The sequence below is a fragment of the Manihot esculenta genome, chromosome 10, assembly GCF_001659605.2.
Source record: "Manihot esculenta cultivar AM560-2 chromosome 10, M.esculenta_v8, whole genome shotgun sequence".
NCBI classification, from domain to species: domain Eukaryota; kingdom Viridiplantae; phylum Streptophyta; class Magnoliopsida; order Malpighiales; family Euphorbiaceae; genus Manihot; species Manihot esculenta.
In genome coordinates, this window is record NC_035170.2 from 31475134 (window position 1) to 31491907 (window position 16774).

General features: G+C 27.5%; 3 protein-coding genes across 3 annotated transcripts; all 3 read left to right on the plus strand.

The window, feature by feature from the left end:
* The first annotated feature begins 2642 nt into the window (after nucleotides 1-2642).
* On the plus strand, nucleotides 2643-6292 carry LOC110624569 (linoleate 13S-lipoxygenase 2-1, chloroplastic). The gene is made up of 9 exons (XM_021769766.2): nucleotides 2643-3054; nucleotides 3142-3419; nucleotides 3514-3751; nucleotides 3831-4145; nucleotides 4228-4313; nucleotides 4410-4526; nucleotides 4607-4911; nucleotides 5019-5285; nucleotides 5388-6292. The coding sequence occupies exons 1-9, from the start codon at nucleotides 2691-2693 to the stop codon at nucleotides 6145-6147; spliced, it is 2730 nt and encodes a 909-aa protein (XP_021625458.1). The 5' UTR covers nucleotides 2643-2690; the 3' UTR covers nucleotides 6148-6292.
* A 5289-nt stretch (nucleotides 6293-11581) lies between these two features.
* Nucleotides 11582-15272, plus strand: LOC110624547 (linoleate 13S-lipoxygenase 2-1, chloroplastic). The gene is made up of 9 exons (XM_021769742.2): nucleotides 11582-12059; nucleotides 12146-12420; nucleotides 12503-12740; nucleotides 12822-13136; nucleotides 13221-13306; nucleotides 13407-13523; nucleotides 13602-13906; nucleotides 14020-14286; nucleotides 14391-15272. The coding sequence occupies exons 1-9, from the start codon at nucleotides 11696-11698 to the stop codon at nucleotides 15148-15150; spliced, it is 2727 nt and encodes a 908-aa protein (XP_021625434.1). The 5' UTR covers nucleotides 11582-11695; the 3' UTR covers nucleotides 15151-15272.
* LOC110624363 (lipoxygenase 7, chloroplastic-like) lies at nucleotides 15188-16566 on the plus strand. The gene is made up of 3 exons (XM_043960751.1): nucleotides 15188-15192; nucleotides 15982-16248; nucleotides 16345-16566. The coding sequence occupies exons 1-3, from the start codon at nucleotides 15188-15190 to the stop codon at nucleotides 16454-16456; spliced, it is 384 nt and encodes a 127-aa protein (XP_043816686.1). The 3' UTR covers nucleotides 16457-16566.
* Nucleotides 16567-16774: the final 208 nt, after the last annotated feature.

Below are 16774 nucleotides of genomic sequence, written 5' to 3' on the forward strand. Positions count from 1 at the left end.
CTTCACGTCACCAGGCTGAGACACTCAATATTGAGTTGGTCTGCTTGAAAATGGCTTGATAGGTTTTGAATATGTGTTTTTGTCCAGAATTCGATCTCTCCTAAAAAACCAGGCGATATTGTGATTCTATAATGAGTTAATTTTCTAGAAAAATTAAGAATTTATATATATGTTAATATAATAAAGTTTAAAAAAAGTATGAAATTAATTAGAATATTAAATTAATATCTTTTCTTTTAATAATCTAATTAATTTCATACTTAATTCGTTATACAAAATATACAAATTCTAACTAGCTTATTCCTATAAAAATTAATTCATATATAAATCTAAAAAATGTAAAAATTACAAATGATTGTTAAAATAAATAATTTGACACTTTTATCGAGAATTTAATACTCTTAAATAAAATAAATATCATATTATACTTAAAAAATGATCTTATTAATGATTTCATTGAAAGTTACAATAATTATATTTACCAATTTTTTTAAATATTTTTTCTAAAGTATTTCAAATTACAATGATGAATAAAAATTAAGAAACTTTAAATAAAGTTGGTTACCTTCGAAGAAAAGAAAATCAAAAAATTTTGCAAAATAGATTACATGTTAAAGTTTCATTAATATTATATATAATAATACTGTAGGTGTTACAACTTTACATAAAATAGCAAAAAAAAAAACCTAAAAGAAAATCTCAAAAGTGATAAATGAATGTAAAATATATCAACTTTTCATAAAAATAATTAAATAATAACTTTGCATAAAAAATAACAAAAATAAGCTATTTACATATAACAATATATTAAAATTTATTGTATAATATTAAAATTAATAATTTTACATAAAATAATAAAATATATAAATAAAGAATAAAAAATTGAGAAAAAACTTATAAATATTTGAAGGATTTGAAGGAAAAATAATAAAATCAATAATGAGAGGACAAGAATTCACATTTGTCCGAATATGGAAAGATAAACTCTTCCATTTTTGAATTGGAGGTCTTTTATAAATAACTGGCAGGACCATCTTGAGAGGCCGAAAAAAGAATTCCCACGATAGTACCATATTCGACGGCCATCCTTCCAAAACATTTTTCTTTTTTTTAAAAAATTCTTCATCACAAAACCAATAGCAATAGTAAAATTATAAAATTTATTTTATAAAAAATTTATTTTATCTTTTTAAGAGGTTTCAACATCTGAGATTCTGAATTTCAATTGGGATTCCATCGGAAGATTAAAATTCCGACACTGAAATGTAACTGGGTATTAGTTAACTACTGGAATATTATATGAATTATCAATAAATGAATAAAAATATTATAATCAACAAATAAATATTAACTTTATATTTTCTTTTAAAATATATTAAAATTATAACTAACAAAATACACTTACTAAAAACTATATAAAATAAAAAAAAATATCAATCAATATTATTTTTCTTTAAATTAATAACATTTAAATTTTATTTAAAAATTAATACATCTTATTTATCTACTTTTTATTATCATTCACATTTTAATTTTTATCTATAAACAAAAATAAAATTAATGAATAAAATAATATTATTTTATTATTTCTAAAACGGGTAGTCATAAACTCGTTTGGTCCAACTCATGAGACTTGATATAAAAATGAATTGAATAAAAGAAAGCTCATTTTAAAAATGATCTTAAATATCTTGTTCAAATTCAAAAAACAAAACAGACAATTTCGAATTGTCTGTGTGGACTGACAGTATTATTTTATATGAACACTCAACATGCTCTATGAATATTTAATCTGTTTATCAAAACAGTGAATTTTGATGAATAATCGAATTTTACGATATTTTAATATTTTATTTTATGGATAAGGTCTTTGCGATCTCGTATCAGTTCATCAAATATTTATTACGTAACTCTTTTAAATTAATATTAATAGATGATTGTATTAAAAATAAAATAAAATAAAATAAAATTATAATAATAAATTTATATATTAATAGTAATATATAAAAAAATAATAAAAACAAAAATTATAAAACAGAAAAAAGTTGAAATTCACTTTTTCAAGTAATTATTTAACATTTTTCATTTTATTTATTAAAATATAATAATTAATTATTAATTAAAAATAATAAAAATAATATTTATTTCATTCTATAATTTTTATTTGTTTTATTTTTTATATATATTAAAAAATAATTTTTTGATTATACACCTTTTAAATATATTAAATTTTATTGAATATTATTAAAATATATTTTAAATATTTATTTTAAAAAATAATAATTAATATGAGATCATTTTGAAAATACATAAATTTAAATAATATTATAATGGTAAAAAATTTATATATTAATTATAATATAAAAATAAACCTAAATATTAATTTTCAAATAAAAAAAATTATAAAATAAAAAAAATAATATAACAAATATTTTTCAATCAATTTGTAATATTAATATTGCCTTCCTCGAGGGAAGACAAGTCCTACATGGTTTTGGAGAAACAAAAAAAAGTCCAAGAGGGTAGCTCCACGTGGCTTATTTAAAATGAAAAAACAAAACACGTTTCCCTCGCCTTTTGCCCCTGCCTTGCCTATAAATAGCCATACGTGCACCCTCTGTCAAATGAGTTCCATTCATTGATTTCAGTCAAGTCAACCTTCTGATCAAATCTAAAAGAAAAAGAAAAATATGTTGAGCTCTCAGATTCAGAACATAAATTTTGCAAAAACTTTCCGTCTTTTACCACCAAAACCTTCTATTGCTAGCCGAGGAAAGAATTCCTTCCCTACTTTTCATAAGCAGCTGAAGTGTTTCCCTCGTAACAAAACAAGCTTTAGTGTAGTTGCCAGTGTCAGTACCGCCATTGATAAGCCATTATCATCAGAAACATCTTATTCAGAAGCTGTTTCAGTTAAGGCAACTATTACTGTTAAAATAACACCTAAGTGGTTCATATCTAGTCTTGGTACTTTGACACAATCTGCTGATAAGATATTAGAAATCATTTGTAAAAATTTGCATTTGGAGCTTGTTAGCTCAGAGCTTGATCCAAGTAAGTTTTATTAAATTATCTTTTTTTTATGATGATAAATTTTTATTAGTTTGAAGTCTTGACTATGGCCTAATTATTCTTGGACAGAAACGGGGCTGGAGAAGGACACAATCAAATCTTACGATCAAACTGCTCTTGGGATCAGTAAGCTTGTTGTAGTGACGTTAGAGGCAAATTTCAATGTCCCAGAAGGGTTTGGTGAGATTGGAGCTGTATTGATAGAGAATGACTATGACAAGGAAATCTTTGTTGATAGCATAGTTCTTGAAGGCTTTCCAACTGGGGCTGCTGTTAATATTTCATGCAATTCTTGGGTTCATTCTCAAAATGATGACCCCAAGAAGAGGATATTCTTTACCACCACGGTTTTATATTCTTCTCCCTCAACTTATTTTTAGAGATTTTGACCCAAAAAAAGAAACTTATTGCCCATAACTTCGAATTTTTTTTGTGAATCAGTCATACTTACCTGTCGACACACCAGACGGATTGAAGAGGCTAAGAGAAGAAGAGTTGGAAAATCTACGAGGAAATGGAGAAGGGGAGAGGCAACCATTTGAGAGAATCTATGACTATGATGTATATAATGACCTTGGAGATCCAGATACCAGTGATGACCTTGCAAGACCTGTTCTTGGTGGCAAAGAGCATCCATACCCCAGGCGTTGCAGAACAGGACGTCCTCCTACCAAAAAGGGTAAAACTTTAAACACATTTATGCGGCTTTATTGATGGTGGGGTTTACATCTTTAAAGTAAAATTTGTGTCATTTGCAGACCCATTATCAGAATCAAGGAGCGATGATATATATGTACCTAGAGATGAGGCCTTTTCATGGTTGAAGCAAGCGTCATTTAGTTTAAATAAACTAAAAGCTCTATTTAACACGCTAATTCCCACATTAGAGGGTCTACTTGGAAAAGAGGAATTTTCAAGCTTCACTACTATAGACCAACTTTTTAAAGAAGGGATTGAATTGCCCAACGCTGGAAAACAGTCTTATGACACTGACACATTATTACCAGAAATGGTGAAGGCTTACAAGAAAATTGGAAGACTGCTGAAATTTGATTCTCCCCAGTTGTTTGATAGTATGGATCTCTTTTTCTTCTTAATTCTATCCACTGTGTGCACTTAATAACCTCCCTTATTAATAAAATTTTTGTCCGGTAGGTGATCGATTTTCTTGGCTCAAGGACGAAGAATTTTCTCGTCAAACTCTTGCTGGTCTTAATCCAATTTGCATAAGATTAGTTAGAGTAAGAGAATTAACCTCAATTCTTAAGTTAAACAGTAAATTTTCAACAAAGAATGAAGAAAGAGAACATTTATCTTTGAATGTTGCTATCATGCAGGAACAGGAATGGCCTCTAAAGAGTGAACTTGACCCTAAAATCTACGGCCCACCTGAATCTCTGATCACAAAAGAAGTAGTAGAAAAAGAAATTGGATGCTCCATGACAGTAGAAGAGGTAAATCCGAGAAATAATTTCCTGTTTTGCATCAATCAGGTCCTTGAAATTTGGGTTTATAAATAGGTTGTTGCATGTAGGCTTTAAAGAAGAAGAGGCTATTTATGTTGGATTACAATGATTTACTCTTGCCATATGTGGCCAAAGTGAGGGAGCTTGAGGACACCACATTATATGGTTCCAGGACTCTCTTCTTCCTCACTGATGAAGGCACACTCAAGCCTGTAGCTATCGAACTCACTCGCCCACAGATCGGTGACAAGCCACAATGGAAGCAAGTGTTTACACCAGTATATGATGATTCCACTGCTGGTTGGCTATGGAGGTTGGCTAAAACACATGTCGTAGCCCATGACTCTGGCATCCACCAACTTATCTCTCACTGGTAAAAATTCCACAAATTCTTTCTTATCCCCATTTGAAAAACACTTGATCCAATCCTATCTATAGACTCACAGTTATGAGTTCCTTTTTTTTTTTTTCCTTTTCCAGGTTGAGGACACACTGTTGTGTAGAGCCGTACGTACTTGCAAGTAATAGACAACTCAGTGAAATGCATCCAATCTATAGACTTTTACGTCCCCATTTCCGATTTACAATGGAAATTAATGCCTTTGCTCGAGGACAACTCATCAATGGAGGTGGAATCATAGAAAGCACTTTTTCTCCTGGCAAATACTCCATGGAGATCAGCTCTGTTATTTATGACAAGTTCTGGCGTTTTGATGAAGAAGCTTTGCCAGCTGACTTGATAAAAAGGTATTACATTAAATTTATGATTCACTAGTTCTCCTATATGTATACGCCATAAGAGATACAGATGGTCATCTAATCATTGAAATTCAATTGGTTACTTTTCAGGGGAATGGCAGTCGAGGATCAATCAGCAGAGCATGGTCTCAAGCTAACTATCAAAGACTATCCATTTGCCAACGATAGTCTCATACTTTGGGATGCAATTAAGCAATGGGTTACTGATTATGTGAACTACTACTATCCAGAAGCAAACCAGATCGCATCAGATAATGAACTTCAAGCATGGTGGGAAGAAGTTAGAACCAAAGGCCACGGAGACAAGAAGGACGAGCTATGGTGGCCTGTTCTGAATACCCAACAAGATCTAATCCAAGTTTTAAGTACCATAATATGGGTGGCTTCAGGTCATCATGCAGCTGTGAACTTTGGACAGTATGCTTATGCTGGATATTTTCCCAACAGGCCAACAATAGCTAGAACCAATATGCCAACAGAGGAACCATGGAAGACAGAGTTTAAAGATTTCTTGAAGAATCCAGTACGTGCATTGTTGAATTGCTTTCCTTCAAAGGTGCAAGCAACTAAAGTGATGTCTGTTTTGGATATTTTATCGAGCCATTCACCTGATGAGGAATATATTGGATACACATCGGACCTGTCGTGGGAAGCAGATTCCACGATTAAGGCTGCATATGAAAGATTCAGAAATACACTGAAGGAGCTTGAAGCTACTATTGATGTAAGAAACAAAGATTTGAATAATACAAATAGATTTGGTGCTGGAGTTGTTCCTTATGAACTCTTGAAGCCGCTCTCTGGTCCTGGGGTCACAGGGAAGGGTGTTCCCAATAGCATTTCAATCTAAGCTAGTTTTAATTAGCAAAAATGAAATAAAGAAAGAAACTCTGTAAGAATAAGTTGTATGAGGGAAGTATAAGAATAAGAATGATGAATGGATTTCCTAAGTAATATTTTTAATAGTTGAAATCAATTTGCATCTCTGTGCAAGTGATTGAGATATTTAAAAGTATGCTTAAGTGCTATTTACAATCTTGAGCTTTTAATTTTGATAGTTTCCCCTCCAAAACTAGGCCGTCGCCTTTCATTCTCTGGTGACTCTATGACTTGCATAAACAAAGGGTATTTAACTCTTAATTATAGTTAATGAGATCAAATTAAATAAGTTATAGATATGCGACTTGCACATAATCTAAGAGACGTTAAAAAGACGGTAGATCCATTCATCCTTTATTTCAATAGTTTCTTCTTCTTCATTATCATCCTTCAATGGCTTTCTTGGCATTCCTCTTCTTCTATAAGTTGGAACTTTTTCTTCTTCACCACCATTAACATGATCCTCATGTAAAGCAATAACAATATACTTCTTCCTTTTCCCTCTCCCCTTTCCCTCTTCTTCTATAAGTTGGAACTCTAGCTATAATAAGAAGAAAGACAATATGAAGAAGAGAGGCAGATTGTGAAAACTGTATGAAAGAAGAAAAAGAAAACCTTAAAACATAAATCACTCGACGGGAGGGATTAACAGGAATAAATGGTTTGAATTGAATACACTACATATATTTTCGCACTAAAAAATTTATTATAATTCTAAATCGAAGAAAAGTAAATATATATTAATTACATTTTTCAAGGGAAAGATTGTTTTCTTGTTTTTGCTATTGTAAATTTTTTTAAAAAAATATGAAATTAAAAAAAATAATTTATTTATTTAAACAATATCATGTTATTGAGGAAAGCCTAGAAAAGTGAATGCTGGATAAAAAGTAAGTGTGTATTTAATAATATTGGAGGATTTATGTTTTCTGTTTTTTCAAAACTAAAAATAGTTTTTTTTTAATCATTTCTTTCTTAAAAATTATTTTATAAAATAAGTAGTAAAATATTTCAATTAAATTTTAAAATATTAAAATAAAAATATAATATAAAAAATAACAAATTTATTAAAAAATTTAACCAATCAAATTAATTCGATTCAATTTAATTTAATTTAATTTATTTTTTATAAATATTAAAATTTTAATTTTTAATTTATTCAATTCCACTAAATTTTAAACTAAATCAAATACTCACCTATAATCAAGAAATTCATGAAGAACGAGCCTACTTTAAAGAGAATTAATGCAAATATAAAGAAGCAAAAAAAAATATTAACTATAAATAATAATTATTTTTATTAATTAATATTAAAATAAATAATTTAATATTTTTTAAATTAAAATTTTAATTTTTATAAATAAAATAAAAATTTATTGAAAATATTTTATTCGTTAATAGATCGACTCACACAAACAAATTTTATTTTTTGAAAAATATTAAAAGATCAAGTTGATTCACAATGAAATGAAAAGAACATTATTATTTTAATTTTTTTTATTAAAAATAAATTTTTACTCTATTATCCTTTTATGAATTTTCCTAAAATAATGTGTGATATTCAAATTAAAAATTCTCTATTTCATTAAGTGTTACGAGTTTCAAACTTCAATACTTAATTTTTCTCCCCCAATTTAATCACTCATTATTGTTGTTTTAACGTAATATATTTATATATTTACAATTGAAATTTTTAAAATTTAAAATTTATTTAAATTCAATAAATTATTATTATTATTATAATAAATAATTTAATTCTTCTAATTTAAAACTAATAATATTAAAAATTTATCTCACTTATATAATATTATAAATATTTTTTACTCTAAATAAATATTAGAATAAACAAAACAAATCATTACTATAAATATTAACTAAATTTTTTTAAAAATTATTTGAAATTTTCATTTATATTAATTTTTTTCACCACTATTTTTAAAGATACATTTATATTGCTTTCAAATATATAATAATTTATAGTACAAAAACTACTTCAATATTTATTTATTTTATTATAATGATTTTGTTATATTATAATTTAATTTCATAATGAAGCATTAAAATTATAATATTACAATATAAAATTAATTCATTCAGTTTTTAATTTATTAATTTTCCTTCTATAAATCAATGTATGGCAATAAAATTTTAAAATTTTCACTTTATATATATTATATATTATTTTGATAAACATTTTTCAAAATTTTAACTTTGTATTTATATATATATATATCTGAAATGTTGAATTTTTTAAATAATAAACCATCTTTCCCATAAATTTCAAATATACTTGTTAATTGTTAAAATAATTAAAAACATTATAGAAAATTCTATTGTTCTTCTATTTCCATGCATAAATAATTTTATAAAATAAATATAAATTATATAGTAGTAATGCTTTTATGTAAAAATATATTTATTTTATTTAATTAGATTGTAAAATGCAAAATATATAGCCTATATATATAAATTAAATTTCATAAAATTTATTTTTCTTAAAAAAATATTTAACTAATTTTCTTATAAAATTATGAAGTATATAGTTCCCCAATTTTTTAATACTATTTTTCATAATATTTTCAATAAAAAATTATTAATTCGGTAATTTCTTTAAAAATTATACATTCATTATTTATATATAAATTAGTTTAAAAAATAATTATTGCTTAATAATAGAATTTGAATTTCAAAGGGCCATTAATCTAATTAATTAAAAATTGAAATTTTCAATTTTTTATTTTAGTGAATCAAAATAAAGGTTGAAATATTAAATTACGTATTTGTGTAAATTTAAGGTGTTCTCCTACTCACTCATATATATACATATATATATATATATATATATATATATATATATATATATATATATATTATAGATGATTAATTTTATATTATACAATAATTTTAAAAGAAAATTACTATTAAATCATTGAATTTAAAAATAAATTCATTAATTTTTTTCTATTTCAAAATCATTCGATTAAAACATTTATTAATTTTATAAAATTAAATCATTGAAACTTAGCAGATTTATTTTAATATTAATTAAAATGATTAAAATAATATAAATATTTAAAATTATATAAATTAAATCATATATATAATTAAAATTATAAATATTAAATAATATTGATGTGATATAATAATCGGTCAAAGTAATTTATATTGTGACCATAAAATAGGATCATATAATAAAAATCTAATAAACTGATCCGCTCTCACAGATGCCTCACCCGCATAAAATAAAATTAAAACATCGTAATATCATGTGCATCACTAAAACTCATCATATTTTGAATAGGTTGAGATTTCATGAAAAATTACTGTAAATATAATCCAGCAAATTATCTTTATATCTATAATCGCAGAATCTCTTATCCATTAGTTAATACTAGTCGATTTCCAAGAGATTTTATAACCAACTCAAATTTCTTATAGTATAAAAGCTAATATAAACAGAGATTAATATGTATTTATACTAAATTATTCTGAATTTAAAATAATTCATTACATTCGTCAATTCTATTAATTTATTGATTTAGTATTGAAATGGCTGTCCGCGCCAATCACTTCATATCTTTCTCTTTTACCGTTTGACCAATCACAATTCAGTTCTATTTATAACTATATCAAATATAAATAATTTAAAGCAGATGATAAGTTTTTAAATATATAAACGTTTTCATGAGTGATTTTAAATTAGAAATGAACTAATTAATTTTATAAAAATTTAAAGATTTAATAATAATTTATACTAATTTTAATATATTGTAGTATGTAAATTGCTTATTTTATTTTTTTGCACAGAAATTATTTTATTAAAAAAAATTGATATGTTTGTTAATTTTTGTTTAAAATATAATTTATCATATTTAATGTTAATTTATCATTTACGTGATTTTAGCTAGGTATTTTATTTTATTTTTCTCATTATTTTAGATAAAGTTGTAACATGTACATTGTTATGTGTAATATTAATAAAACTTTAATATTTAATTTGTTTTGCATGTTTTTTTTCTACTTAAAGATAACTAGCTTTATTTAAAGTTGTTTATTTTTTTAGTAAGGAAATTTAAAATGCTTTAAATAGGATATGAAAAAAATAGCAAATATAGTTATTTTGAGTTCACGATGAAATTATTAACTAGTATGAAATTTGTTCATTTTTAGAAAGTACAAACTGTATATTCTGATTTTATAATGAATTAATTTTGATAGGAAAAAAATAGTTAGAATTTGTATATATTTTCATATAATAAAATAAAAAAATATGAAATTAATTAAAATATGAAATTAATACATTTTCTTTTATATTCTAATTAAATTTCATACTTTTATTATATGAACATACAAATTCTAATTAGCTTATTTTTATGAAAATTAATTCATCATAAAATCACAATATAATTTTTAATTATATGCGCACACTATTTAAAAAATAAAAGAAATTACTATTAAAATGAGTAATTAGATATTTTTTTTCGAATCGAGAGAGTTTAATAAAAATGAGAGAGTGAGTTAAGTGTTTAGAGAGAGAAGTGAGCATAGGAATATAAATAAATAAAATTATTCATGAATTATTTAAAAATTAATTGGATAAAAATTTAATTAAATTAAATTTATTTTTTAAATGATCTAAATTCAATCTCAATTGTTAAATTTGTTTAATAAATGATTTGAATTTAAATTTAATAATATTTAATTGATTAAAACTTTATAAATTCAACTCATTTTTAAATTTATAATTTCGACTCGGAAGTAAATTCGTTGAATACGCTTGTTTGTTATACTTGTGAGTAATCTTTTATACAGATTCAGTCTTATTTATAATATCGTTAAATAAGTTAATGAGTTAAATTATTTGTAATTTATTTAAATATTTATATTAATTTTATATTTTATAAATTTAAAATTATATTTATTTTAATTATAATTTTTTAAAAATAATACTATTTAAAATTGTAATATAATTATTAAAAAATATAATTATTTATTATTTAATATAAATTTATAATAAAAAAGCTAAATTAATGTTATGAAATTTGATATTATGTTCTTAATATAAAATAATAAATATTAAGTAATGTTATAAATATTTTTTTAGTAGAAAAAGTAATAAATATTCTCTAAATCATGATATAAGTAATATTATCTTAATACAAAATTAGAACACTGTAATAAAAACTTAAAGGAAGATAATTTTTCTTTGGATTTCAAGAAATTCAATTAATAAAAACATGTTCTTCTAATCTGAGTAATTATACTGTATAACAGTTATATTTAAATCTGATGATACATTCTATTTTCCGGTTCAGATTCTATTTCCCAGTTCGCGATCTCTATTGCAACAAAAAAACAGTTATATTACATACATAGGCAATTTTACGTGGTTAAATAAGCTAATAAGAATCCACCTTTTGCCCCTGTCTTGCCAATAAATAGCCAGACATGCACCCCCTGTCAAGTGTGTTCTAGATATCGATTTCCATCAACCTTCCGATCAAATCTGAAAAGAAAAAATGTTGAGCTCTCAGATTCAGAACCTAAATTTTACAAAAACCTTCCGTCTTTTACCACCAAAACCTTCTATTGCTAGCCGAGGAAAGAATTGCTTCCCTACTTTTCATAAGCAGCGGAAATGTTTCCCCCGTAACAAGACAAGCTTGAGTCTAGTTGCCAGTGTCAGTACCGGCATTGATAAGCCATTATTATCAGAAACACCTTATTCAGAAGCAGTTTCAGTTAAGGCAACTATTACTGTTAAAATAACACCTAGGTGGTTCATCTCTAGTCTTGGTACTTTGACACAATCTGCTGATAAGATATTAGAAATCATTTGTAAAAATTTGCATTTGGAGCTTGTTAGCTCAGAGCTTGATCCAAGTAAGTATTATTAAATTATCCTCTTTTTTTTTTTTTTTTTAATATTAGTTTAAAGTCTCGACTATGATCTAATCATTTTTGGACAGAAACTGGGCTGGAGAAGGATACAATCAAATCTTACAATCAAACTGCTCTTGGGATCAATAACCTTATTGTAGTGACGTTAGAGGCAAATTTCAATGTCCCAGAAGGGTTTGGTGAGATTGGAGCTGTATTGATAGAGAATGAACATGACAGGGAAATCTTTGTTGATAGCGTAGTTCTTGAAGGCTTTCCAACAGGGGCTGTTACTATTTCATGCAATTCTTGGGTTCAATCCAAAAATGATGACCCAAAGAAGAGGATATTCTTTACCACCACGGTTTTATGTTCTTCTTCCTTAACTTATTTTTAGAGATTTTAACCCAAAAAAGAAATTTATTATGATTTTTTTTTTGAATCAGTCATACTTACCTGTCGACACACCAAATGGATTGAAGAGACTAAGAGAGGAAGAGTTGGAAAATCTACGAGGAAATGGAGAAGGGGAGAGACAACCATTTGAGAGAATCTATGACTATGATGTATATAATGATCTTGGAGATCCAGATACCAGTGATGACCTTGCAAGACCTGTTCTTGGTGGCAAAGAGCATCCATATCCCAGGCGTTGCAGAACAGGACGTCCTCCTACCAAAACGGGTAAAATTTTAATCACATTTATGCGGGTTTTGTGCATTGCGGGGTTTACCTCTTTGGTAAAAGTTTGCTTGTTGTATGCAGACCCATTATCAGAATCAAGGAGCGATGATATATACGTGCCTAGAGATGAGGCCTTCTCATGGTTGAAGCAAGCATCATTTGGTTTAAATAAACTAAAAGCTCTATTTAGAACAATAGTTCCCATATTAGGGGGTCTATTTGGAAAAGAGGAATTTTCAAGCTTCACTAATATAGACCTACTTTTTAAAGAAGGGACTGAACTGCCCAACAGTGTAAAACAGTTTTATGACACTGACACGCTATTACCAGAAATAGTGAGGGCTTTCAAGAAAATTAAAAGACTCCTGAAATTTGATGCTCCCCAGTTGTTTGATAGTATGGCGCTCTCTTTTTCTTCTTAATTCTATCCACTGTGTGCACTTAATAACCTCTCTTATATATAAAATTTTTATCCGGTAGGTGATCGATTTTCTTGGCTCAAGGACGAAGAATTTTCTCGTCAAACTCTCGCTGGTCTTAATCCAATTTGCATAAGATTAGTTAGAGTAAGAGAATTAACCTCAATTCTTAAGTTAAACAATAAATTCTCAACAAAGAATGAAGGAAGAAAGAGAACATTAATCTTTGAATGTTGCTATCATGCAGGAACAGGAATGGCCTCTGAAGAGTGAACTTGACCCTAAAATCTACGGCCCACCTGAATCTTTGATCACAAAAGAAATAGTAGAAAAAGAAATTGGATGCTCCATGACAGTAGAAGAGGTAAGTCCGAGAAATAATTTCCTGTTTTGCATCAATCAATCCTTGAAATTTGGGTTTATAATATGTTTTTGCATGTAGGCTTTAAAGAAGAAGAGGCTATTTATATTGGATTACCATGATTTACTCTTGCCGTATGTGGCCAAAGTGAGGGAGCTTGAGGGCACCACATTATATGGTTCCAGGACTCTCTTCTTCCTCACTGATGAAGGCACACTGAAGCCTGTAGCTATCGAACTCACTCGCCCACAGATCGGTGACAAGCCACAATGGAAGCAAGTGTTTACACCAGTATATGATGATTCCACTGCTGGTTGGCTATGGAGGTTGGCTAAAACACATGTCGTAGCTCATGACTCTGGCATCCACCAACTTATCTCTCACTGGTAAAAATTCCACAAATTCTTTCTTATCCCCATTTGAAAAACACTTGATCCAATTCTATCTATAGACACAATTATGAGTTTCTCTTTATTTTTTTTTTCCCTTCTTTTTCCAGGTTGAGGACACACTGTTGTGTAGAGCCGTACGTAATTGCAAGTAATAGACAACTCAGTGAAATGCATCCAATATATAGACTTTTACGTCCCCATTTCCGATTTACAATGGAAATCAATGCTTTTGCTCGACTACAACTCATTAATGGAGGTGGAACCATAGAAAAAACTTTTTCTCCTGGCAAATACTCCATGGAGATCAGCTCTGTTATTTATGACAAGCTCTGGCGTTTTGATGAAGAAGCTTTGCCAGCTGACTTGATCAAAAGGTATTACATTAAATTTACAATTCACTAGTTCTCTTATAGATATATACACTATGAGAGATACACATGATCATCTAATCACTGAAATTGAATTGGTTACTTTTCAGGGGAATGGCAGTGGAGGATCAATCAGCAGAGCATGGTCTCAAGCTAACTATCAAAGACTACCCATTTGCCAACGATGGTCTGATACTTTGGGATGCAATTAAGCAATGGGTTACTGATTATGTGAACTACTATTACCCAGAAGCAAACCAGATCACATCTGATAATGAACTTCAAGCATGGTGGGAAGAAGTTAGAACAAAAGGCCATGGAGACAAGAAGGACGAGCTATGGTGGCCTGTTCTGAATACCCAACAAGATCTAATCCAAGTTTTAAGCAGCATAATATGGATAGCTTCAGGTCATCATGCAGCTGTGAACTTTGGACAGTATGGGTATGCTGGATATTTTCCCAACAGGCCAACAATAGCTAGAACCAATATGCCAACAGAGGAACCATGGAAGACAGAGTTTAAAGATTTCTTGAAGGATCCAGTACGTGCATTGTTGAATTGCTTTCCTTCAAAGCTGCAAGCAACTACTGTGATGTCTGTTTTGGATATTTTATCGAGCCATTCACCTGATGAGGAATATATTGGATACACATCAGAAGCGTCATGGGAAGCAAATTCTACGATTAAGGCTGCATATGAAAAATTCAGCAAGACAGTGAAGGAGCTTGAAGCTACAATTGATGAGAGAAACAAAGATTTGAAGAATAAAAATAGATTTGGTGCTGGAGTTGTTCCTTATGAACTGTTGAAGCCGCTCTCTGGTCCTGGTGTCACAGGGAAGGGTGTCCCCAATAGTATTTCAATCTGAGCTAGTTTTAATTTGCAAAAATAAAATAAAGAAATAAATGCTGTGAGAATAAGTTGTACGATGGAAGTATAAGAATAAGAATGATCAATGGATTTCCTAAGTAATATTTTTAATAGTTGAAATCAATTTGCATCTCTGTGAAAGTGAATGAGATATTTAAAAATTAAAATATTTAAAAATATTAATTTTTACAAAGAAAATTATTATTGAAAATAAAATATATAAAATTAAACAGTTCAAATATTATTCAAGTAGTAATTTAAATAGTTTAAAATTTATTTTAATCGGATATGGGTATTCACAATATTAATCTAATTTAATTAGGATATTATGATTTTAACGGCATTTTTAATTTTAAATCAAAGAAAATTAAAATTGTTTTGCTATTGTAAATATTTTTTAAAAATTAAAATTAATAAAGTAAATAAGTTATTTATTTAAATAATGCCATATTATTGAGGAAAGTCTAGAAAAATTAATATCGGATAAAAATTAATGTTTTTTTAAATGAAAATTAAAAATTGAGAGAATATAATTTTTTTTTTTGAAATGAAATCAGACATTGGAGGAGTAGAATTTTATTTTTTTTTAAATAGAAATTAAAAATTAGAGAGTAAAATATCAGATTTTTTAGATTTACTCAATTGAACTTATCACCGGATTAAATAAATATCTGAGTGCAAAAGAAAACTAATATTCTTAAAAGCTGAATATATACTTAATACTATTGGCCATCTATATTAATAATATTACTTAGTAAGTGACATGCATTGTTTGTATTTTATTTTATTATTTGAAAATATTTTTAAATTTTTATTTTTATTTTTCCAGGTTGAGGACACACTGCTGTGCAGAGCCATACGTAATTGCAGCAAATAGACAACTCAGTGAAAGGCATCCAATCTATAGACTTTTACGTCTCCATTTCCGATTCACAATGGAAATCAATGCTTTTGCTCGACAAGGACTTATCAATGCAGGGGGAACCATGGAAAGCACTTTTTCTCCTGGCAAATACTCCTTGGAGTTAAGCTCTGTTATTTATGACAAGCTCTGGCGTCTTGATGAAGAAGCTTTACCAGCTGACTTGATTAAAAGGTATTACATTAATTTATAATTCACTAGTTCTCTTATTACTCCATGAAAGATACACATGGTCATCTAATCATTCAAATGGAATTGGTTAATTTTCAGGGGAATGGCAGTCGAAGATCAATCAGCAGAGCATAGTCTGAAGCTAGCTATCAAAGACTACCTGTTATGGATCATAGAAAGTAAATATGTTAATATAGGGAGTAAATATTGATAAATAGATCAGTTGCTTAACTTTAGAATTGTATAATCATAAACTTAATTTTCCTTTCCGTTTAGATACCGCCTCTCATATATAAATAGATTGTAATCTCTGTTGTGAAATATAATAAATATTATCCTTCTACATGATATTAGTCTCACCGTAGAGATTTAAATTTTTTTAGAGATTTACGATTCTGTTCATTTTGGATTACCTATAAAGATAACATTTGGAGACTTAGAGCTATATTCATTTGGATTATCCATAAACACTGTTTATTTTAGCTTATCTATAAAGGGTAACATTTGGAGAATCAAGATTCTGTTCATT